Source organism: Gossypium hirsutum, chromosome D02 (assembly GCF_007990345.1).
Source record: "Gossypium hirsutum isolate 1008001.06 chromosome D02, Gossypium_hirsutum_v2.1, whole genome shotgun sequence".
In the NCBI taxonomy this organism is placed as follows: Eukaryota; Viridiplantae; Streptophyta; class Magnoliopsida; order Malvales; family Malvaceae; genus Gossypium; species Gossypium hirsutum.
Genome location: NC_053438.1, coordinates 63,232,114 through 63,256,441, shown reverse-complemented (window position 1 = coordinate 63,256,441; position 24,328 = coordinate 63,232,114). Strand labels below are relative to the sequence as shown.

At 33.6% G+C, this 24,328-nt stretch overlaps 1 protein-coding gene across 1 annotated transcript; it reads right to left on the bottom strand.

Moving 5' to 3' along the window:
- Positions 1-504: 504 nt before the first annotated feature.
- On the bottom strand, positions 505-3,370 carry LOC107909578 (homocysteine S-methyltransferase 1). The gene is made up of 7 exons (XM_016837163.2): positions 2,992-3,370; positions 2,795-2,851; positions 2,049-2,254; positions 1,806-1,935; positions 1,225-1,428; positions 1,069-1,140; positions 505-986 (listed from the first exon to the last, which is right to left on the bottom strand). The coding sequence occupies exons 1-7, from the start codon at positions 3,160-3,162 to the stop codon at positions 843-845; spliced, it is 984 nt and encodes a 327-aa protein (XP_016692652.1). The 5' UTR covers positions 3,163-3,370; the 3' UTR covers positions 505-842.
- Positions 3,371-24,328: the final 20,958 nt, after the last annotated feature.

The following is a 24,328-nucleotide window of genomic DNA, read 5'->3' as shown; positions in this document are numbered from 1 at the left end:
GCGTTTGTTGTTTGGGAGTTGTTATAATCTTCGATATGAAAGTTTGATTGAGTGAATGAGATCATAGAGTGAGGCTTCATTAATAAAGTGATTAAATAGGCTTAAATCATAATTTGTATTCCAATTTAGTATTAATTCAGCTCTGAGTAAAATTTCATAGACAGATTTACATCCAAGTGCGTAAATAGTCTTTGCTTTTTATACTTATATTCTTTACTTGCTTTTTTTCGTTGTTACAACAATCTTGCAACAATCCTTTCGACGCGGTGGAGCGCTGAGGAACTTGGAGATAATATATTAGCTATTTTCTATGGCCCGTTGGTAGTGGTGGACTCAAGCTTAGCTAAATCAATGGCCATTAAAATGGAACTGGAGGGCTTTGCCAAGGTAGGACTTACAATCGAATCTGACTCAAAGATGACGTGCTATGATGCTCTCATATGCTTGCCAGGCCTTGGATAGCAGTACCAGTCTACCCTCAAATTGATAACTTAGCTTCTGAAATTGGAGATGTGAACTTTTGTTTTGTATTTAGACAATCAAATGTGTTGGCCAACGCATTGGCAAAGTCAGGTGCATTTAGGCTATGCTTATTTTCGGTTTTCTACAAATCTCTACAAGTACTGTAATATGTAAGTTTTTTTTAATGTTTTGGCTTAAGTCAACTCAAAAGACGTTAGCCAGGAAAAAGGACAAGGATGCCTTCTGCATCTACTATAGAGCAAAATGGAAAACAAATGATGTTGCAGGCAACGACGTTTAAATTATAAACCAGCAGCGGCTGAATGTATAAACTGGCACCTAGTCCCAAAGCTATGAAATCAACGACCCTTGTTAACTTGCTAAGATGTTTCTTTCAGAGCCTTTGATATGGCTCGAATTGTGGATGGAGTTGTCCGACAGCAACCCCCAATAACTTTAGCTCCTTGGTTGCGCCATCTTGGTGCACATAACTCAAATTCTTCATCACCAAAGCACATTGATGGCTGCATGGATGCAACATGTTTTTGCTTTAACTAATAATTGCAGAGAGTGACTGCTAAAGCATGTGAAAACTAATGGACTTACCAGCCATTTCTTTGCTCTACCATCCCATATGGCCCCGCTATTTGGATAAACGACGATTGCCTTGGTTGTCAACTGGAACAGCGTGCAGTTACAATTAGAATCATTAGTTTATTACTTTCTCTAAGATTTATCTGACTGTTGCTTGAAGGAATTTACCTCCTTAAATTTGCAGACAAGGCTTTCAATAAAATGGGGAGATGCACAATTTATTCCAACTGCATTCACTTTCTTGCTCTTGTTTAATATCTCAAAGCACTCCTTAAAACTCTCTCCAGATGGGGCATTCTCACCATCTACAGAACTGAAGCAGATCCATGATGGAATTTGAATGTTTTCTTCCTCAAGCAACTCAACACAGGCCTGCAATTGGAGACAGAAAGAAGCTGTCACACTGTGAAGGAAAAATCCAGCCAAGGAAAATGGATATAGAACATTGTTAAGAGCATTAGAACACAAAGGCATTTTACACTCTACCGCAGCTTGATAAGAGGGAGGTAAAATTAGATTTCTACACTCTGAATGAAAATTTCAAACAAAATGCGTGCAACAGTCAGTCATGGATCACGGATTGCTAATTAACCTTTGCACCCACTGTGCATTATACATGCACCACTCGTCGCTGCTCGGTTTTGATTAGGAATGGATCAGTGATCACTAGAAACTTGAAAAGCTAATGAAGAATGTAACTTCCTACATGTAAAGTATACATGAGAAATGAAACATGAGGAAGAACAAACCTGAGCTTCAAGTTTATTGGGAATGGTCTCAAAGGCTAGCAAATCTGGACCTGCTTCAACAATAACTTGTAATCTGCGCCGGTGAAAATCTTTCAGCTTATCCAGGTTTACTCCCGGTCCATAGCACCCACTGAAGGAAAAGACAGAGCACATGCAGACAATGTAATCATGTTAAGCAAATGAAAGATGTGTGATATCTAAAAGATTTTGAAAATCTTTACAAGTTATACAAATTCCCCGAACCTGTATTCCGATCCATCAGCCAGATATGCTCCATAACTTCCAATTGAGGCTGCTACCAAAGCTCGGTTGTAGCTATTCCCAGGAACACATCCGACACGATCCCAAAACTTATCACGGGCTTCCACTGCCAATTTGACACTCTTCTTTAGTAATGACTCCCCTTCTTCAAGGGATAGTCCCCGGGAAAGGAATCCAGGAATGGTAGCCTGTAATATAAATTGGAGTAAACTATGAGATAGAAAATTAGGAGAAAAACAGGATATTCAAGGTCAACTGATAAACTCCAGTTGTTTTTTGGTAGCAAGTCATAATCAATTTCAAGAAGATAACAATTGTTTTCTTCAGCCTTCAAGTCTGGAATGTGTGAATAATTATAATTAAAATTGGGTTTATCATTTACCATATAATCTCAAATAAATTACTCTTCCTAATATGAAGGCAGGCAAGTTTCTACAAAGATATGTTGCTTGTTTCCAAGGAATCAATCATTGCAGATGAACATATACAGATGATAACTACATTATTTTCTGTCTGGTTCGTTAATAAGCCAAACTTAGGGAAAAATCAGAATATTTTCCATGAATTTTCACAAGAAAGTGGTGGACCTATTGCATAGAAAAAGGAAGCATTTAGCTCCTATCCTTTTCACCATATCCATATTGTGAATGTATGAAAGGCAGAAGATCACATATTAGCCTAACAAATCAAGTCAATCGGCTGAATCTGAAAAACACTAATAAACAAACCTGGTAAGATGAAGTAACCAAGATATCTGCACCAGCCTCCAAATACTCAAGATGAACCTGAACATATGAACACGTTGGTTCAAAATCTAAAACCAAGTCTCAAACTTTATACCCTGTTTTTGACATGGAGTCATTTGCAGAACAGCAATGTACATATTTTCCAACAAAGCTGAATGAAAAAGAAGACCGAAAGGTACCTGCTTGATAAGGTGAGGGTCTTTGATCAAGCAAAGAGCGCTCCAAAGTGGGTCATTAATGGAAGCACCATGACTCTCAAGCTGAGTAGCAAAACCCCCATCCATCACAGCACAGCCTCCAGCTTTTTCTATCAAATCTTCCAACAATGAAGCTCCCTTCTCAAAACCCATATTTTTTCTTTTCGTCGGTGTATGATGCAGAGTAGCGTGTTCTTAGATAGATGGAGAAAGAGCAAAGCTTTGTTGGCGCTGGTAATAAAAGGGTTTTGGGTTGTTATTTCTGCTCTACCCAATATATTGGTGTTTTAAGAAACAATAAACCAATAGGGTTTTTCATTTGGCGTTGGTCATTTATAGCTTCGTTGATCATCATGATCATGGACTTTTTACCTATTTTAGTTTGTAATATACCTACCTACCTACTACCAACCAACCTTTCTTATTACAATTTATTCAACATTTTTATTTTTTACCATATGCTTTCTCTCTTGGTCAAAAATTCCATCTACATACATGCTTTGCTTCCCTCTTTTTAATTTAATGTTTTGAAAATGTTTACTTTGAGTTTTTTAGTTTTAACCATTTCCATACCATATTGGCCAATATTCCATCTAGATACATCAAACAAGAGGTTTTGTTCTCTCTCCTTCAAATAACCCAATCAATTTTAATTTTGATTTTTTGCCATTTCCATACTCTCTAGCCCAACATTCAATCTAGATACATTAAACAAGTGGCTTTGCTCTCTCACTTTGGAAGGGGAAAAAAAATCAATCCATTTTAATAAAAAAAACAAGGGTTTTACTCATTAGTTTCATTGTATAGGCACTTTACATTTCCTAATGTTTTGTAGTATATCATTTATGGAACCAAATATCAATTATTAAAAAAGATTTAGTATTCACTTTCCCACTTTGCCTTCATGCAAAGAATGCATAAATGACAATAAAAAAATATATTTACATTAAAAGAAATAACTATTATTTATATTTATATCAAACAATAAATTTACATATATTAAAATTGTTATAAAATAAAAGACAGAGAATAAAGAACAAAGAGAATGAGAGAGCAAAAGAGAGAGTGTATTTTATTGATCAATCGGAATATATACAAAGCTTCTCCAAAGTCTCTTTTTATGGGCATAAAAATTATAATGAAGTAGAGATCTTCTTCTAATGACTATTAGAATTTAAAGTATATCAAAATTTATCTAAAAATCCTGTGGGAAAAATTTTCTTAGTGAAGGAAAAATAGTACACATATCTATAATATGCATAATATGATGTTTCACTAAAAATCTTAACAGAAAAACCTAATGGGACAAAACCTCAGTTAAGGGAAAAAGAGTTCAGCACGTATTTACTCCCCCCTCATGAAAATATCACATAATATCTCATATTCTATGTATTCAATCTTGAATACTAGCTTTCCAAATGACCATTTGAAAGTATTTTCTAAGCATTTATATCAATATTCTTTTGAGAGTCATGAGTGAGGGAAAATTTGGGGAAATATATTTTGATCTTCTTAGGAGTTTCAACAATATCATAGCAAACTTTAATCATAATTCTTCTATAAAAATAAAAATAGGTATTTTTGATCATTTTATAATCCTCTTTCAACTATTATTAACTAAGTCAAATTTACCACATATGTTCAATTATTTCAATTCATATAAGTGAACAATTTCCTAATAATTTCAATATGCTTCTAGCATTCTAAATCCTTCAAGGATTTTAATATAAACTTTACTATATAGTGATTCATGAAAGGTTATAACAACAACCATTAGACGCAAGTTAAATATTTTATGAACCGTTAGTTTAATAATATATCTAAAAGTTATTGCATCCACCACAAAAAAATATTATATCTTTTCAAAATCAATGTAAGGACTTAGCAAAAACTTTAAATTTTATTCCATTTTGCAAAACTACTTCATTTGCACCTTTACTAGCTTTATACCTTTAGATATTTAGACTACTGGTCCAAAAACTCAACAAATTTAATTGTACTTGAGTTGCATCTTTCTATTTTAACCAATTTATTCTATATCTATATTTCTCAATAGATTTATTCAAGATCCTCATTTTATTTCATTATTTCAACAATAATATTACATGCAAAACCATTATCGACCACTTTTATTATCGGTTCAATAATTTCTCAAATTGACATATGTAACAGGCCAATTTTGCCCGGCCCACTACAAACAAAAAAACAAACCAAAAATAAAAAAAAATCCATTAAAGTCCAAAGACCATTTACAAGGCCTGAAAGCCCAAAATTTACAAACCCAAATAATATAAAACCCTAAAGCCCAAATGGCCCACAACCTAAACTATTTTCAATAAAATTAAAAACCCTAGCCGCCATTCTTCTCGCGCCGCCCGAGGCACCTCGTCCCAAGGCCTGACGCCCCTACCACCATTGCACCAAAACGACAAAGGAAGCCCTTCTCTCCTCTCCATTGACCGCTCGCCAGTGCCTACAAAAGAAAGAAAAAGGACAACAACAGTAGAGAAACAACACAACAGAAACAGTAGAAACATTGAAAATATATAGAAAAATCAAGATCTAATGTATTATTCGGCATAAAAGCCAGATCCACCATGTATTCTTTTATACACACAAGATTAATCAAAAACAAAATCCAAAAATCCAAAAGGTAGTGATTTCTTTATATATATTTTCTTTCTTTATCTTTTATTTTCGAAAACATATATATAAAAATAAAAATAAAAATGAAACATTTTTACCTATATCGCCGTCTTCTCCCTTCGTTTGGAAAGACCGACGAACCCTCGAGGTTCGCCAAATGGTCGCGATGGAAGAAGACAAAACCGAAGGGTTCCTTTGATTTGTTTGGAATTTTGGTGGGCTCTTCGGGCATTTTGGTCTTAGATCGGGGTAGAAAGTAGTAAAACGATAAAAAACGCCCCTTCTTTATTTTGCCAGCCACCGTAGACGGCGGAGCCTTCACCGGCGGCCGACGCGAAGGCTCGCCGGACCAATGGCCAATCTTAGGGTTTGCTGTAGAGAAAAAAAAAGAAAAAAAGGTTTTGGTTTTTTTTTATTTAAAGGCTGAAATGATTTTTTTTTTAAAAATTAACTTAAATAGCCATAGTGAAACGATGCCATTTCAGAGGAGTCCAGAGGGCCCCAAAACGACGTTGTTTAGGTACCAAACCCGAAATCTGAAAAATGGCCTATTTATGCTTTCGATCCTTCCACTTTTTAATGACATCTCAATGGAGTCCTACTTCTTCTTTCTCTTTTTAATTTTTACCATATAATTTCATTTTTCTTTCATTTTAGTCCCTATGGAACGGTGTGTTTAAGGAGTTTGGGATAATTTCATATTTAGTCCCTATTCTTTTACGCACATTTCATTTTAATCATTTATTTTTTAATCTTTATTAAATTGTTTTCTTTTATATTTATCTACTTACGTATTTATTTATTATTTATCTATTCTTTCTCATATATTTAAAATTATTGTTTATATTCCTCACATTTTGTGTATATGCCTTCATTATTTTTTTTTAATTTTTCTAGCATATTTTGCGAATGTCTAAATCTAATATTACTTATTTTATTTATTCTTTTATTCTTTTACTTTTTAAATACTTAAATTTCATTTTTTTCCTATTTATTTATTTATTATTTTTTATATATTTAAATTCGATATTACTTATATTTCCCTTTCATTTTATTTTTTCAATATTTTTATTTCAAAATTACTTTATTTATTTTGTTATGAATTAATATTCTTATTATTGCCACATTTACATCATTTATTTATTATCACCATGGTGTGATTATTAATGTCAATGTTATTGTTATAATTATGTTATTATTATAATATTTCTTCATTTACTTATTATTTATCATTCTATCTATATAGTCATTTTAAATTATCTCATTTTCACTATATCATACATTAAGATTCAAACATTTATCCATTTGTATATCATGCCCGAATGAATTAAATACACATCACCTTAAGTATTACGTTCATTTTTTCGCGCAATGCATAAAAAAAAGAAAATTTTAAACTGAAGCAAATGTTCATTATTTTTTCAATTTTCGACACTAAAGACATCAAGTAATTAATTAGGTACCAATTTTGGGTGTAACGAGGGTGCTAATCCTTCCTCGTGCGTAACCGACTCCCGAACCCATTTTTTAGATTTTTGTAGACTGAAATTTTTTTTTAATAAATCAAACCTCTTATTAAATAATGATTAAATTACGAGGTGATCCTATAACACCTCTTAAAAGTGATTGGTGGCGACTCCATTTTCTTTTTTTAATAAAAAGTAAAAAATTGTTGAAAATTGATTACTTTTGGTCTTTTTGTCGAAAATTGTTTTAATAAATCAAGCCGCAAGTTGATTAATTTTGGTCTTTTTGTCGAAAATTGATAATTTGCTTTAAATTTACAATCCATTCGTTGCATTTCATCCTTCATGTTTTGATATCTTAGGTTGTATAACGATTTAGTATATCTATTTTTTGGTTCAAAAGATTCTTTTTGTGTGTTTCCCGCATATTGTATTTGCATAAATGTTCGATTTTGCCCTTCTTAAGTGGGAGTGAAAAGCCATTCCTTCGTGAGGTCTTCACCTCCGTATAGGATAGTGGATCACATTTGGGATACATCCGTACCTATGTCTTCGTGAGATTTTCATCTCCGTATAGCCATAGGGAAATGTATTCTCCTAAACTGAACTCGATCCATATGAGCCTATAATGGGTGAGGATCGAGGAATCTGTCGGTTCAGGTACCCTTACTTTAAAACTGAACCATATATAATGAGCCCTAAGAGCCTACCCTAAATAGAACCACACCAAACCCCTAGTTGTCACCCGAATAGGTGCTCTATTTATTATCTCTTGCTTGCTTTGAATTCTAGATTTGTATGAAATGTACTAACTTGTTTCGTTTTGTTTTGGTTGTGATTGCATTGCATTTTCATCATAGAAAAGGGTGTTGGTTCACGTTCAGTGCTAAATAGAGAACTTGTCATAGAAAAGGGATTTCTTGATAAAGTGGAGGATAATGCAACCGTCTGAATATGGTCTGAGAAGACACAACAAGAAAAGGGTGACAACATAACTACGATATCAGCATTACATTTCATCATATGCATTAAATTTTACAAAAAGACCCTAATTAATCAAAATTATGTCAGTTACCTTGGAAACCAACAAGAATCTACCAATTGAATATCATTACGGTACCCACGGAAAAACCAAAGCAATGGATCAAAGATTAGAGAGATTAGAACATATTCAAAAGGACATGCAAGATCAATTGCAAGCGCAACTACAAGAACAATTAGCTAAAGTACAGCAGGACATGAAGGATCAAATACAAGAATCCCAATGAAGTATGATAAGCTAGTTGACACAATTGCTAGCCGAAGGGATCGAAAAAGAAAAAAGCACTATGGTTAACTCGAGGGATGATATGAAGACCCTACATACCCTCTAGGTTTTACCCCGGTAAATGCCCAAGCCTAACTAGATACATACCCTCTAGGCTTTACCCCGTTACCATAAGGCCTCAACAATATTAAGCCGGTACCTCAACACCGGTTAATTACCTGACAGTTTCAGGTTCCAATCCTAGGGATAATCCGACTAATCCAGTTGTGGCCGATTTGGATGACATGGCTGAAGTGGATAGTGCAAGAGTTGAATTGTCGAAACAGCTAGAAGACTAGTGCAAGTGGTTGGAAGAGAAATTCAAGGCTATGGAGAGTGCCGACTAACTCTGCAGGATTGATGCTAAAGAGCTAAGCTTAGTCCCGGGTCTAGTACTCCTACTAAAATTTAAAACTCCAGAATTTGAAAAATACAACATGACTAGTTGTCTTGAAGCCCATAACACAATGTTCTGCCGAAGGATGACATGATACATCAATAATGACCAATTATTAATCCACTACTTCCAGGATAGTCTAAGCGGGTCAGCTACGTTTCTTTCTCCAAAAGAGGTGGCTGGACTTGTGTTGCCACCTCTCTCCATGTTTGAGCATACTGCCTAAAGCTTTCACTTTGTTTCTTTTCCATATTTTGCAGTGTAATTTTGAACAGGACACTCAATTGAAAATTTCACTGCATTTAAAAAGTTGATTGAAAGGTTCATCAAGATGGGGATTGTAAGGTTCGATGATCCATTGGGACCTAATGTGGCAAGAAATCCATTACCTAGTCATTCAGACCAAAGGGTAAAGATGACCAAAATCAATGTTGTGGAGGTGAAATCCCCGCTAAGATGGGTCTAGTAGAAAATGATAGATGGAGGATTAATCATGCAAGATTCAGAGGAAAGGCCCAAAAGAGTAAGAAATTACTATGAGTTCCATGCTAAAGAAGGTCATGAGATCCAAGAGTGCGTTGAGTTCAGGGCCCTAGTACAAAATCTGATGGATAACAAATAAATGGAATTTTATGAAGATATCAAGGGCTTGGAAGAAGGAGATGTTTACGCTTCAGAGGAATGATCAATGTAGAAGGTCCAAAAGGTCGATCACCCGGTGGTGATTATTTCATGACCAAGAAACAATGAAGTGAGAGCATAATTTACGCCGATGGTCATAATTCAGAAACCCGTGACTTTTCCCTACAAGGATAGTGAAAGGGTTCCACGAAATTATGACTGCAACGTGATGATATTGAGAGAGGAGAACTCGGTTAGCACTTCAGAGAACAGCCAGGACATGGGTTTCTACATGCACAATGGGAAGCCTTATGATCCTGCAAATACAAGAACCAAGCTCATTGAAGGAAAAGCCTTGACGGTCGAACATAAGAAAGAAACGACGACTAGACTTGAATCACCTGTTAATGAGCAGGTAACGAAGAAAGAGGGTAAGGAATTCTTGAAATTCTTAAATCATAGAGATTATAGTGTTGTAGAATAGCTACACAAATAACCAGCTCGCATATCAATACTAACTTTACTCTTGAGCTCAGAGACACATCGTAGCATGTTGATGAAAGTGTTAAATGAAACTTATGTCGCTGATGATATCTTTGTAAATAAGCTAGACCATCTGGTTAACAATATAAGTGCCGACAATTTTATCTTTTTCAATAATGATGAAATACCGCCAGGGGGCATGGGATCCACGAAGGCTCTACACATCACCACCCACTGTAAAGGATATACATTGCTAGGGGTGTTAATCGACAATGGATCTGCACTGAACGTCTTGCCCCTATCCACACTGAATAGGTTACCAGTGGATAGCTCTTATATGAAGACGTGCCAAAACATAGTGAGAGCATTCGATGGTACAGAAAGAAAGGTGATGAGAAGGATTGAGATACCTCTTTTAATTGGTTCGAACACATATGAGGTAGACTTCTTGGTGGTGGATATCAAGCCCTCTTATAATTGCTTGTTGGGGAGACCTTGGATTCACTCAGCTGGGGCAGTGCCGTTACCACTACACTAAAAGCTGAAGTTGATAACAGAGGGTCGACTGGTAACGATAAACGCTGAAGAAGATATCATTGCATCCGTAACCAGTGACATACCATACATAGGTGCAGATGATGAGGCAATAGAATGTTCCTTTCGATCACTGGAATTTGTGAATGCAACCTTCATTGTTGAAGGGAACAAGATCCCAATGCCCAAAATATCCAAAACTACGATGATGGACCTGTAGTTGACAGTTGGGAAAGAAGCCTTACCCGAGAAAAGACTCAAAAATACCTATAAGGAAGGGTCGAGGCACCAATTTTGATGGATAAACAAGACCACTTTGGCTTAAAATATAAGCTAGATGCGAGGCAAAAGAAGAAAGAGCTAGAGAAGAAACAAGAAAGGAGAAGAGTGTGATTGAGTGGGGGAGAGGTCACTTAGGAACCGATAACCTTTCCCCATATATCCAGAACAATCGTGTCAGGAGGAACCATTTACCCTGAACAGAAGATGTCAAGAAAAGAAACTGTAGAAGAAATGTTGGAAATATGAGCATCAACTCTATATCTGAAGAAAGAATTAGGGAAGAGAACTTATCAGACATTTACCCTTACATACCTAGAAGTGCTCTGAATAATTGGACTTCGGAAGAGATTTTTGTAATTTTTAGAATAAATTCAGAGTAATGCTCAAAACATACTTATTGCTCTAAGCCTGGGAACAATAAGAATCCTTTTGTAAAAAAAGACATATGTCCACTATTTTTATTTCAATAAAATGCATCTTTGTATCTCATTTCGGCAAATATTCTTTTATTTTTTCCATTTCATTCATACTCATACTACACAAATAATTATTCTTAAATTTATTTTTTCTTTGGGTCTTCCTTCGTTCTTATAACAAGTCTCCAGATATTAATGATATGAGTGACGCTGCTACTAACTCAAGGACTCCTTTTAAGCAAGATATGTGTCTAGAGGAACCTCAGGACTTTGAAGATGATCGAGATTGTAACCTATCTCTTAATTTGTTAAGGATAGTAGAACAAGATTAGAAACAAATCCTACATTACAAAGAGTCAGTAGAAATTGTAAGTTTAGGAAAAGATAAAGAGATGAAAATCGGAGCTTGTATCACTACAGAGACAAAGCGAGACCTTATTGAGTTACTCTAAGAATTCAAAGATGTCTTCGTATGGTCGTATTGTAATATGCCTGGGCTAAGTACTGATATCGTGGTACACTGACTTTTCGTAAAGGAAGAATGCAAGCTAGTTCAATAGAAACTCCGAAGGATGAGGCCCGACATTCTACTGAAAATAAAAGAAGAGGTCAAGAAACAATTCGGTGCTGGTTTCCTGCAAATGGTTAAATACTCGGAGTGGGTAGCTAGTATAGTCCTCGTCCCTAACAAAGATAGGAAAGTGCGAATATGTGTAGACTATAGGGATTTAAATAAAGCCAGCCCGAAGGACAATTTCCCGTTGCTTCACATCGACATCTTAGTGGACAACACAGTAGGTTATTCACTATTCTCTTTCATGGATGGTTTCTTTGGTTATAACCAAATAAAGATTCATCTTGAAGACATGGAAAAAACCATATTCGTAACCATGTGGGGGACATTTTGCTATAAAGTAATGCCGTTCGGATTGAAAAATGCGGGAGTGATGTATCAAAGAGCCATGGTAATCCTGTTTCATGATATGATGCATAAAGAAATCAAGGTTATGTCGATGATATGATCGCAAAATCCCAAACGGAAAAAGAGCATATACAAGTTCTAAGGAAATTTTTCTTGAGGTTGAAAAAATTCCAGCTAAAGCTCAATCCAGCAAAATGTACCTTCGGGGTTAGGTCGGGGAAATTGCTAGGATTTGTAGTTAGTGAAAATGAGATCGAGATTGACCTAGATAAAGTCAAGGCTATACAGGAGCTGCCTCCGCTGCGCACTCAAAAAGAAGTCTAGGGTTTCTTAGGGAGATTAAATTGCATCGCCAGGTTTCATTTTACAACTGACCGAGAAATATGACCCCATATTCCATCTCCTTAAGAAACAAAATCTAGGTGTATAGGATGAGGAATGCCAGAAAAGATTTAACAATGTCAAACATTACCTGTCCAATGTCCCAGTGCTAATGCCACCTAGTCTAGATAAGCTACTGATATTGTACTTGGCAGTATTTGAGAATTCTATGAGATGCGTGGTGGGCCAACATGATGAGTTAGAAAGGAAAGAAATAGTGATATACTACCTCAGTAAGAAGTTCACTGAAAGTGAGACAAGATACTCACCGAATGAAAAGTTGTGTTGCGACTTAATCTGAATAACTCGAAGATTGAGACAGTACATGTTGTACCACATAACTTGGCTCATCTAAAAAATGGACCCTCTAAAGTACATGATTGAGTCGACTGTTCTAAATGGAAGGATGGACCGATAGAAAATTCTACTTTACAAATTTGATATAGTCTATGTGAACTAGAAGGCAGTAAAAGGGAATGCAATAACAGATTTTCTAGCCAGTAGAGCTCTAGAAGATTACGAGCCTTTGAACTTTGATTTTTCAAATCAAGATCTGATGCATGTTGCAACCACTGAAAAAGATGCTCAGGAAGGACATCCTTGGAAACTAAATTTTGACAGAGCGTCAAACGCTATAGGTAACGAAATCGAGGCAGTCTTGGTATCCCCAAACAGAGATCATTATCCCTTTACTAGTAAATTGGATTTTGATTGCACAAATAATATGGCAGAATACGAAGCATGCATCATGGGTATCTGTGTAGCCATAGAACGCAAGATCAAAGTACTAGAGGTATATGGAGATTCTGCACTAGTAATCTATCAACTCAAAGGTGAATGGGAGACAAGAGACCCTAAATTGATCAATTATCGAAGGCTGGTTCTTGAGTTAATTGAGGAGTTTGATTACATCACCTTCTGCTACCTCCTGTGAGATGAAAACCAGATGGCTGATGCATTGGCTACTTTAGCTTCCATGATCAAAGTGAACAAACAAAAGGATGTAAAACCTATCCAGATAAGTATTTATGAGGCTTTGGCTCGTTGTTACAACATCGAGGAAGAATTAGAGGATGATCACCCTTGGTACCATGACATATTACGATATGTGAAGAATCATGAATACCCTGATCTATCAATTGAGAATGATAAAAGAATATTGAGAAGACTGGCCAATGACTACATCTTAGATGGGGAGATCCTATACAAAAGGAGAAAGGATCAAGTGCCACTAAGATGTGTAGACACCATTGATGCCAAGAAGATTTTGGAAGAAGTCCATGAGGGCGTTTGCGAAACGCATGCTAATGGTTTTACAATGGTCAGACAAATCATGATATTCAGATATTATTAATCCACCATGAAAGGGGATTGCATCAATTATGCCAAGAAATACCATAAGTGCCAAATTTATGGAGATAAAATTCATGTGCCTCCTTCACCTCTTCATGTCATGACTTCTCCATGGCCTTTCTCTATGTAGGACATGGATGTCATTGGGCCGATATCACTAAAAGCTTCCAATGGGCATCGATTCATCTTTGTGGTCATCGACTACTTCACTAAGTGGGTAGAAGCCACATCTAACGCCAATGTCATGAAGTCGATAGTCAGCAAATTCTTGAAAAAAGAGATCATATATCGGTATGGAATGCCAGAAAGGATCATATCTGACAATGCATTAATTTGAACAACATCATGATATCAGAAATCTGCGGTCCGTTCAAGATTAAACACCACAATTCGTAGTCGTACTGCCCAAAAATGAATGGTGCAGTGGAGGTAGCCAACAAGAACATTAAGAAGATCGTAGGGAAAATGACAGAGACTTATAAAGATTGGCATGAGGAATTACTATTTTCCCTCTATACCTATCAAACGTTTGTCAGAACCTCCACCGGGGCATCGCCTTTCTCTTTGGTTTATGGAATGGATGTGGTTTTTCCCATCGAAGTCAAGATTCATTCCTTCTGAGTTTTGTCAGAACTGAAGTTAGATGAAGTAGAATGAATCTAATCCCGATATGATCAGCTGAACTTGATTGAAGAGAAAAAGTTGAAAGCTATCCTTTATGGTCAAATATAGAAAAAACTAATGATACGAGCTTATGACAAGAAGGTTCGCCCCAAAGAATTCCATGAGGGGGACCTAGTATTTAAAAAGAGCATTCCCATATAGAAAGACTTTAGAGGAATATGGATGTCGAATTGGAAGGGACCTTATGTGATAAAGAAGGCCTTTTTTGGAGGAGTACTAATTTTGACCGAAATAGATGGTAAAATCCTACCTAATCCTATGAATTCGGATTAAGTTAAGAAGTACTTCACCTAAAAAAAATAGGGAGGCCAAGGCAAAAACTCACAAAAGGTGCATTGAAACCAAAGATGTTTTGAGTTGAAAACCCAGAAAAGGACAGCTCAAATTTGGATTGAAGATTGAATATGTGATGGTTGGGTCTTCTCAGAAGGAAGAGTGTTACATCTTGGGGAATCAACAGAGTACTCTAGATCTCCTAAATACATATCAGGCTCAAAACCGTCCTCGAGAAGTTAGCGCAGCGAAGCTTATGCTACGATATCTGGGGAACCTAGTTTTATTTTATTCATTTTGTATTTTAGAAACGTTCGTTATTTTGATTAATCTATTCATTTCAAGCTTTTCTCCCAATAAATTTCAACATTGTCCATTGTTACAATCTTTTTCAACCATTTTTCATTGAAATAACAATTATTGGACTAGTAATATTCAAGTAAAATGATTTCTTGCATATTGCTCTGAAATTTTTCTAAATAATACAAGGACCTAAAACAAGACCACTAGTTAGAACTAACCAAATCTAAGAGTTGGAAATGTTTGGGAACGAATAGTTTAAATTATGATCATTTCCTCAGGTTTTCTGTTAAAGATACCATCTTAACAAAGAAGGAAAGGTAATGCGTCAGTGATAGAACCTTAATGAACAACGAGTAATGTCAACCTAAGCATTAAAAGGGGATCATTCTCGAAAAATGACATTTTGCATTCATGAAAATATCATTCATACACATCTAGTTAGGAGCATTTGACTCATTCTGATCATAACATCCTAATTGCTTGGCATAAATATAGGCCCATGAAATGGTTCTACAAGTCATGTTCCCTAGAGAACGGTATAACAGATCAGTGAAACAACAAATCTTATACCCCTGAAGTTGCAGTAGGTCGGATTAAATCTACCATAACAAGTCTCATCTCCTTTAGGTTGCAGTGGAGCAGATTGAAAATAACAAATCTTATCTCTGAAGTTGCAGTACAACAAATTGAAGTTACAAATCTTATCTCTCTGAAGTTGTAGTAGAGTAGATTGAAGATAACAAATCTTATCTCTCTGAAGTTGCAGTAGAGCAAATTGAAGTCACTGTAGTGAATCTTATCCACCTGAAGTTGCAGTGGAGCAGATTAAAGCCACAAATCTTATCTTCCTGAAGTTGTAGTGGAGCAAATTGAAGTTACAAATCTTATCTCCCTGAAGTTGCAGTGGAACAGATTGAAGATAGCAAATCTTATCTCCCTAAAGTTACAGTAGAGTAGATTGAAGCGACAAATCATATACCTCTGAAGTTGCAGTGGGTCAGATTAAATCTATCGTAATGAGTCTTATTTCCTTGAAGTGCAGCGGAATAGATTAAAGCTACAAGTTACAAACCTTATCTCTCTGAAGTTACAATGGAGCAGATTGAATATGCGAATCTTATTTCCCTGAATTTGCAGTGGAGCAGATTGAAGATAGAAAATATTATTTCCCCAAAGTTGTAGTGGAACAGATTAAAGCTACAAGTTACAAATCTCATCTCCCTGAAGTTGCAGTGGAGCAGGTTAGAGCTACAAATCTTATCTTCCTGAAGTTGCGGTGGAATAGATTGAAGATAGCGAATCTCATCTCCCTGAAGTTGCCGTGGAGCAGATTGAAGCTACAAATCTCATCTTCCTAAAGTTGTAGTGGAGCAGATTGAAGCTACAAATCTTATTTCCCTGAAGTTACAGTGGAGCAAATTGAAGATAGCAAATCTTATCTCTCTGAAGCTGCAGTAAACCTGATTGAAGCTACAAATCTTATCTCCCTGAAGTTACAGTGGAGCAGATTAAAGCTACAAATCTTATGTCCCTAAAGTTGCAGTGGAGTAGGTTGAAATTACATTTCCTATACCCCTAAAGTTGCAGTGGGTTAGAATGAGGCTACTTGAAGAAGAGAAGCATCAAAGAAGTCAAGATTCGGCAAGACCAGACAAAATTGATCATTTTTAAAGTATTTTCTCCATTCCCGTTACACGACAATGAACAAAAAGGGGTAGCTGTAACAGGCCAATTCTGCCCAGCCCACTACAAACAAAAAAAAACAAAAATTAAAAAATTAAAAGATAATAAATCCATTAAAGTCCAAAGTCCATTTACAAGGCCTGAAAGCCAAAAATTTACAAACCCGAATAATACAAAACCCTAAAGCTCAAATGGCCCACAACCTAAAACATTTTCAGTAAAATTAAAAACCCTAACCGCCACTCCTCTCGCGCCACCCGAGGCACCTCGTCCTGAGGCCTGACACCCCTGCCGCCATTGCACCAAAATGGCAAAGGTAGCCCTTCTCTCCTCTCCGTTGACCACGCGTCAGTGCTTGCAAAAAGAACGAAAAAGGACAATAACGACAGAGAAACAACGCAGCAGAAACAGTAAAAACATTAAAAACATACAGAAAATTCAAGATCTAATGTATTATTCAGCTATAAAAGCCAGATCCACTATGTATTCTTTTACACATACAAGGTTAATCAAAAACAGAATTCCAAAATCCAAAAGGTGATTTTTTTTATATATTTTCATTCTTTATCTTTTATTTTCAAAAACATATATATAGAAATAAAAATAAAAATGAAACATTTTTACCTGTATTGATGTCTTCTCCCTCCGTTTGGAAAGACCGACGGATCTTTGGGGTTTGCTGAATGGTTGCGATAAAAGAAGACAAAACCGAAGGGTTCCTTTAATTTGTTTTGAATTTTGGTGGGCTCTTCGGGCATTTTGGTCTTAGATCGAGGTAGAGGGCAGTAAAACGATCAAAAAGGCCCCTTTTTTATTTTTCCGGCCATCGTGGACGGCAGAGCAGTCACCGGCGATCGACGCGGAGGCTCACCAGACCAGTGGCCAGTCTTTGGGTCTGCTGCAGAGAAAAAAGAAAAGAGGGTTTTGGTTTTTTTATTTAAAGGCTGAAATAATTTTTTTATAAAAAAATTTAACTTAAATAGCCATAGCAAAATGACGCCATTTCGGAGGAGTCTAGAAGGCCCCAAAACGATGTCGTTTAGGGGCCAAATTCGAAATCCAACCCGATCCTTTAATAGGATTTGCGTGTTTTTGAAAAATAGCCTATTTATGCTTTCGGTCCTTCCGCTTTTTAATGATATCTTAATGCAGTCCTATTTCTTCTTTCTCTTTTTAATTTTTACCATGTAATTTCATTTTTATTTCATTTTATTCCCTATGGAACGATGTGTTTAAGGAGTTTAGGATAATTTCATATTTAGTCCCTATTCTTTTATGCACGTTTCATTTTAATCATTTATTCTATTTTATTATTTTTTATTTCATACCCTTAATTTCATTTAAATTTTGATTTAATCCTTTATTTTTTAATCTTTATTAAATTTTTTTCTTTTATATTTATCTACTTACTTATTTATTATTTCTCTATTCTTTCTCATATATTTAAAATTATTGTTTGTATTCCTCACATTTTTTGTATATTGCCTTCATTATTTTTTTTATTTTTCTAGCATATTTTTCGAATGTTTAAATCTAATATTACTAATTTTATTTTTTTTATTCTTTTACTTTTTAAATACTTAAATTTAATTTTATTTTTTGCCTATTTATTTATTTAATTATTATTTATATATTTAATTTGGATGTTACTTATATTTCCTTATCATTTTATTTTTTTATATTTTTTATTTCAAAATCACTTTATTTATTTTGTTATGAATTAATATTCTTAGCACATTTACATCATTTAGTTATTATCACCATTATTAATGTCAATGTTATTGTTATAATTATGTTATTACTATTATAATATTTCTTCATTTACTTATTATTTATCATTCTATCTATATAGTCATTTTAAATTATCTCATTTTCACTATATCATACATTAAGATTCAAACATTTATCCATTTGTATATCTCGCCCGAATGAATTAAATACACATCACCTTAAGTATTACGTTCATTTTTTCGCGCAATGCATAAAAAAATAAAATTTTAAACCGAAACAAATGTTCATTATTTTGGAATTAGACAAGTCTTGTTCCTAACACACAGAATATGACTTCCTTCTAAAAACGAGATATTCTAATATTTACTTTAAAATAAATAAAAAACGAGATTTAAGTAACATTCAATCTGCATTTATTCTAGTTCTCGAGAATTTAAGGCATTGTGTCCTAACTTACGGTATATGATCCTTTCTTTTCGAACAACTTGAAATAAGTCTTTTTTGTGAAAATTAACTTAGTTAAGTAATGACTTAATAAGGGATTGTATTTTGAATTCTTTTCAAATTTTCAATTTTCGACACTAAAGACATCAAGTAATTAATTAGGTACCAATTTTGAGCATAACGAGGATGTTAATTCTTCCTCGTGCGTAACCGACTCCCGAACCCATTTTTTAGATTTTTGTAGACTGAAAAACATTGTTTTAATAAATCAAATCTCTTATTAAATAACGATTAAATTACTAGGTGATCCGATCACACCTCCTAAAAGTGATTGGTGGTGACTCCATTTTCATTTTTTTAAATAAAAAGTCGATTTCAAAAATGGTTTCGACAACATAAGCATCGAGATTTCTTTATTTTCACTATTTTAATCTTCAGTTTCAGGTACCTGAATCTCTTCTGAAGTTTAGTTATGTCTTGGGTCTCTTCTGGAGCACCCGCCTCCATTGTATAACCATCTAGAAGAATTTTTTTCTTTTATGATGATTTTCATATTTGGAACTTGTATTGAGTTATCTTTGTTGAACTTCTGGTTCAAATTACTCTCCCCCTAACTCATTACAAGTTATTATTTCTCTCCCCCTAATGTCAGGAAAACTATCGAATCAAAATACTAATCACAAATCATGTTATAATTGAATCTCCAAAATATTTAAAACATATAATAATACAAGGAGACTTGTATTTAATATATATTCCCAACTTTATTTGAGAATTCACTCATCTTTGTGCATTGTGGTGGATCAATTGAAATATATACGCACATGCAAAAGTTCAAAGATGGAAATATTTAGCTCTTTACCAAAAACCAATTGTAATGGGGAGTATTTATAATTTATTGGCTTAATGCGTACAACACATAAATCAACATAATCTAATGTTGAAATAGAAAGTTTAGTTCTCATAAGTAATGGTCTAGACATTAATCATAGGCGTTTAATCAATAATTTCTCTAAACCATTAAGTGCATAAATAACAAACTTTTACGAAAGTTTTTCAAACTCAATCAATAAAAGACTAAGATATAAACTCATCAGCTTTAGTAATATGAATTGTCTTAATTGCATAATCTGAAATTAATTATTTAAACAAACAATCTTGCAAACAACAGGTTACAAATTGATAACACATATGTGATTATTTTATAAATGCATTTACCAAAATCCTATAATATCAAAACCATCCACACGGTGGATGAATAGGCCCATATTTATTTCAGAAACACAAGACCTTAAGTCTCAACTTTAGCTAGTGAGTTTCTAACAATCAATTTTCATTAAGAACAAGCAAAAAATTAGAATTCTTTAAATTAAAGAATCTTCTGGTTCTTTAATTAATATTCATATGAATTCTTAATTAATTTTCGCATCATATATGATCTAGGATGGTCTAACTATTGGGAAATTTGCTCATATTGTAATAAACATGTAACTATTTTCTATTTATTTGAACGATGAATAAATAAATAAAATTAATTTCACATTTCATTATAATGTCTTTTGTATTTTCTATCTTTTATATTTTGCATACATAGCGAAATTATGACAAGCAAATATTAGACCTAAGATTGTAAATTAATTTTCAAGTCAGACAATTGGCCCAATGGGTAATTGAACTTGAAAATTGGACCTAAGATTGTAAATTCAGCTCGGGAGCCCAAAACCAAGATCAATACCCAAAAATTGGTCGAAGCGGGCCTTATATGTGAAACTGGGCCAATGGTCCAACCAATGGCTAAACCGGACCAGCCGGGTCATCATTCACCCGGGCTGAACCAGTAGCAGCTGAATTGACTTAGGGTGCCGTAAGGGTGTCGCACTTACATCACCGAACACAGTGGTGCCGGTGGCTGCGACGACGACATCTCGGTGGCCAATGGCAGTTGGTCATCGGTGGCTGAGCAGTGGAAGAGTTACACTTCTACTGGACTCTACCAGAGAATTTGATTTCAGATTATCTATTCCAAAAATAATATTATTTAATAGTTTAATATTAATTTTAATTTAATACTTAATCTTAATAGTATTTTATTAATTTACTATTAAAATGATTATCTTAATATTAAATTTCTATTGTTTTAATAAGATTTAATATTAAATTTAATCTAATATTTATCTTGATAAATATTATATCAATTTAATATTAAAGTGAATAAGTTTAATTATAGTTGAACTATCTAAACTCTCCCTATATAAAGAGAGTCTTGGGTCATTATTTACACACTTGAATTCAAGAGAAAGTTGTAGAGAGAAAATTCTCTGAAGAGATTATTCCAAAAAATTTCTAGAGATATTTTTCTGCTTTACAACTTGACCCAACAGTTTAGAGAAATTTTTAACATTACCCTACTGGTAATTTTTGTGAAAAAATTTCTGATTTGAAGCGAGCCCACACTCGGCAGACATGAGCTTGAGGATAGCGGAAAAGACTACTCGGTCGAAACACTCATCCTAGACGAATCGAAAAGGTACAATTTTGATTAAATGTTCATTACTTTAGATATCACAACCAAGATCTTGTTTTGAAAAAAATTTTAGAACTCTGGTTTTATCTTAAATTTATTTTCGATTGCGTTTTCCAAACCCATTTTTTCCAACACTAACTGGTCACGCCAAGTAGTAAAGGCATTCGTATCAGTAAACTTCTAGTTTACTTTAGCATGCATTTCAATTGTACTAATAATGTGAATATAAATTGTGACAAATTGATAATTTTACTGTCATTCATTTTATTTTGTATCCACATATAAGTACTATTGTGACATTTACTACTGGAAATGTCTAAATCAATCTGAAGTCTATAATGCCACTAAGTCAATAAATATATTTTCTAAATAATTATATGCAATATTCACTTCAGGGAATATGCCAAAATCTTCAAATGCAAGGCATTTGGTCTAGTGGTATGATTCTTGCTTCGGGTGCAAGAGGTCTTGAGTTCAATTCAAAATACTTTTAAAACCTTTTTAACAAGAGTTCTGCATAATCAATTAACTATAAAAAAAATAACTGCCTATTTCATAGATAGAAACAAGCATATATTAAATATATCAATAAAATTCACATCTCAAACATAAAAATATGACATAATGAAAAACAACAATGTTTTTTCTTTCATAACCATCATCATAAACATGCATGAAACTTAATTTAAAATCCAACCATTCATACTCATAGAACTTTTCATTTACAATTGCTCATGTCATTTCTCTAAATAATTAACACATGGAATAAAACATATGAGCTACTACCTTTAACAATTCTTTAAACTAAATCAAATCTCAATAACAATAAAATTCATTGGTTTATTAACACAAATTTGCATATTTGATTTTTTTAACCAAATATATTATTTAATTATAAAACCTACTATAGCGACATAAATAAATCAGTTAATATTCATTTTCATGAACAAATGAGATGCTTAGAATAATATGTAACCCATGTAATCAAAACTTAAAAAGAAGATCATCTCAAATATTTAAATCATATATCAAGTTGATTTAATATTTAAAGATGTACCTTTTTTTCTGCGTTGAGTCTTGACGATTTTTTTAAGAAGTAAGAAAATTAAACTCCAATAGCATAACCAATGACTTTTCATACATAAGTTTTCTCTCTTGCAAGTTCTCATCAGTACTATTTTTCCACGTAATTTTAATTGAGAACTTATTCTGAATACTGTAGAGTTATACTCACAGTTTTTTTAAAAAAAAACTTGCAACTTCAAGTGCATCCAACCATAACGAGCTTTAGATAGAATTACTATATTCTATAACTCATAAGTAGATCTTTCACAATCATATATTTTGCTTTCAACCACTTAATGGGGATGATGACAAAAGATCACAAATATAGTTATAATCAATTTAGTTTAATAACAAGAGTAATCAATTACTCAATCTTCCCTTTTTTTCATCATTTCAAAATATATATTTATAACAATAGTGATTCATATTAAATATAATATTTTCTTCATTGCAATCTCAATATGATATCCATTATAATAAATATCTTTTAAAACTAATGCATTAACCATCACAAATTTTATACTTTTTAGATATTGATATATTAGCTTTTCTAGAGCTTTCAACTAATTTTGTACTATCAAATATTGAAATAATATTTGTTTGTTTTAGAACCAAATAAGATAAATATTTTCTGTCTGTAATGATAGAATTTATTACTACATTCTCATATCCTTCCTCAAAAAATATTAACAGAAACAAAATATTTAGACATATGCCACATATGTGGCCAACAATATTTCATATCACATGGATAACATAAGTTATCTTTATCCTTTGAAGAGTTACCTTGAGAACTCTCATTGTTCTCTTATTTATTACTAGGTTCCCACTTTTAGTGGTCCATGATTATATATTTTATTTTCTTTATGTTTGCATTCACGTCGGGGAATGCAACAAATCTAGCATGATTAACTTCTAAACACCTCAATTGATTCTTTATTTCATAATCACCATCGCAAACATATGTGGATTTCAAATTAGAATCTATCTATTCATGTTTGTTATGATAAGTCTCTAATTATCATAAACATGATATAATAAATAAATCATAGTAAAATATACTTGAAGATCTTTAACACCATTAACTTATAGAATCTTATGATGTTCTAATAAATTATTTGTGCTTTATAATTCAATCTAAAATGTATAATCCAATCATTCATCAATGATAAAAAAAATTCTCTTTAAAGGGGATCAATATCACAAAAACTTATATTTTGCATCGACAATTAATATATACTAAAACAATTATTTAAAAATAATATATTATAAAGTTTTATTAGTAAACCTTATGAATCCATTGATATTCAATAATATAACTTAATAATTTGATTAGACTTGAAACAAATAAATAATAATCATACCTAAAAAAAATGAAGCTCCTTACCAATTTAAATTTTGCTTTATAAATCCAAAATCCATGTTGAGATAAAAAAAAATTTCACCATCCAAACCAACAGACTACAGTGCCCATCTTGGTGTTGAGCCTCTTAGTGTATACTCAAACCTTCCATTCGAAGTAATACTCTTTTACCAACTTTAATAAGAAGTAAAACAAGTTAATTAAAGTAATCTCAATTTAATTTAACTTAATTGAAAATTAATCTAGATATAAAACACTAAACAGATAAAAACTTCCTGCAAAGAGTTGCAAACAACAGCAGGCGAAAGGCAGTAAGTAATGGAGAATCAGGGAAGTAAGTGCTCAATTTGAATAGCAACCAGCGGCAATAAATAGCCATTTGAAGAAGCAAAGGAGCCAACGAAACAGAAAAATAAGAGTAATTTTAGTGGTCGGAGGTTGA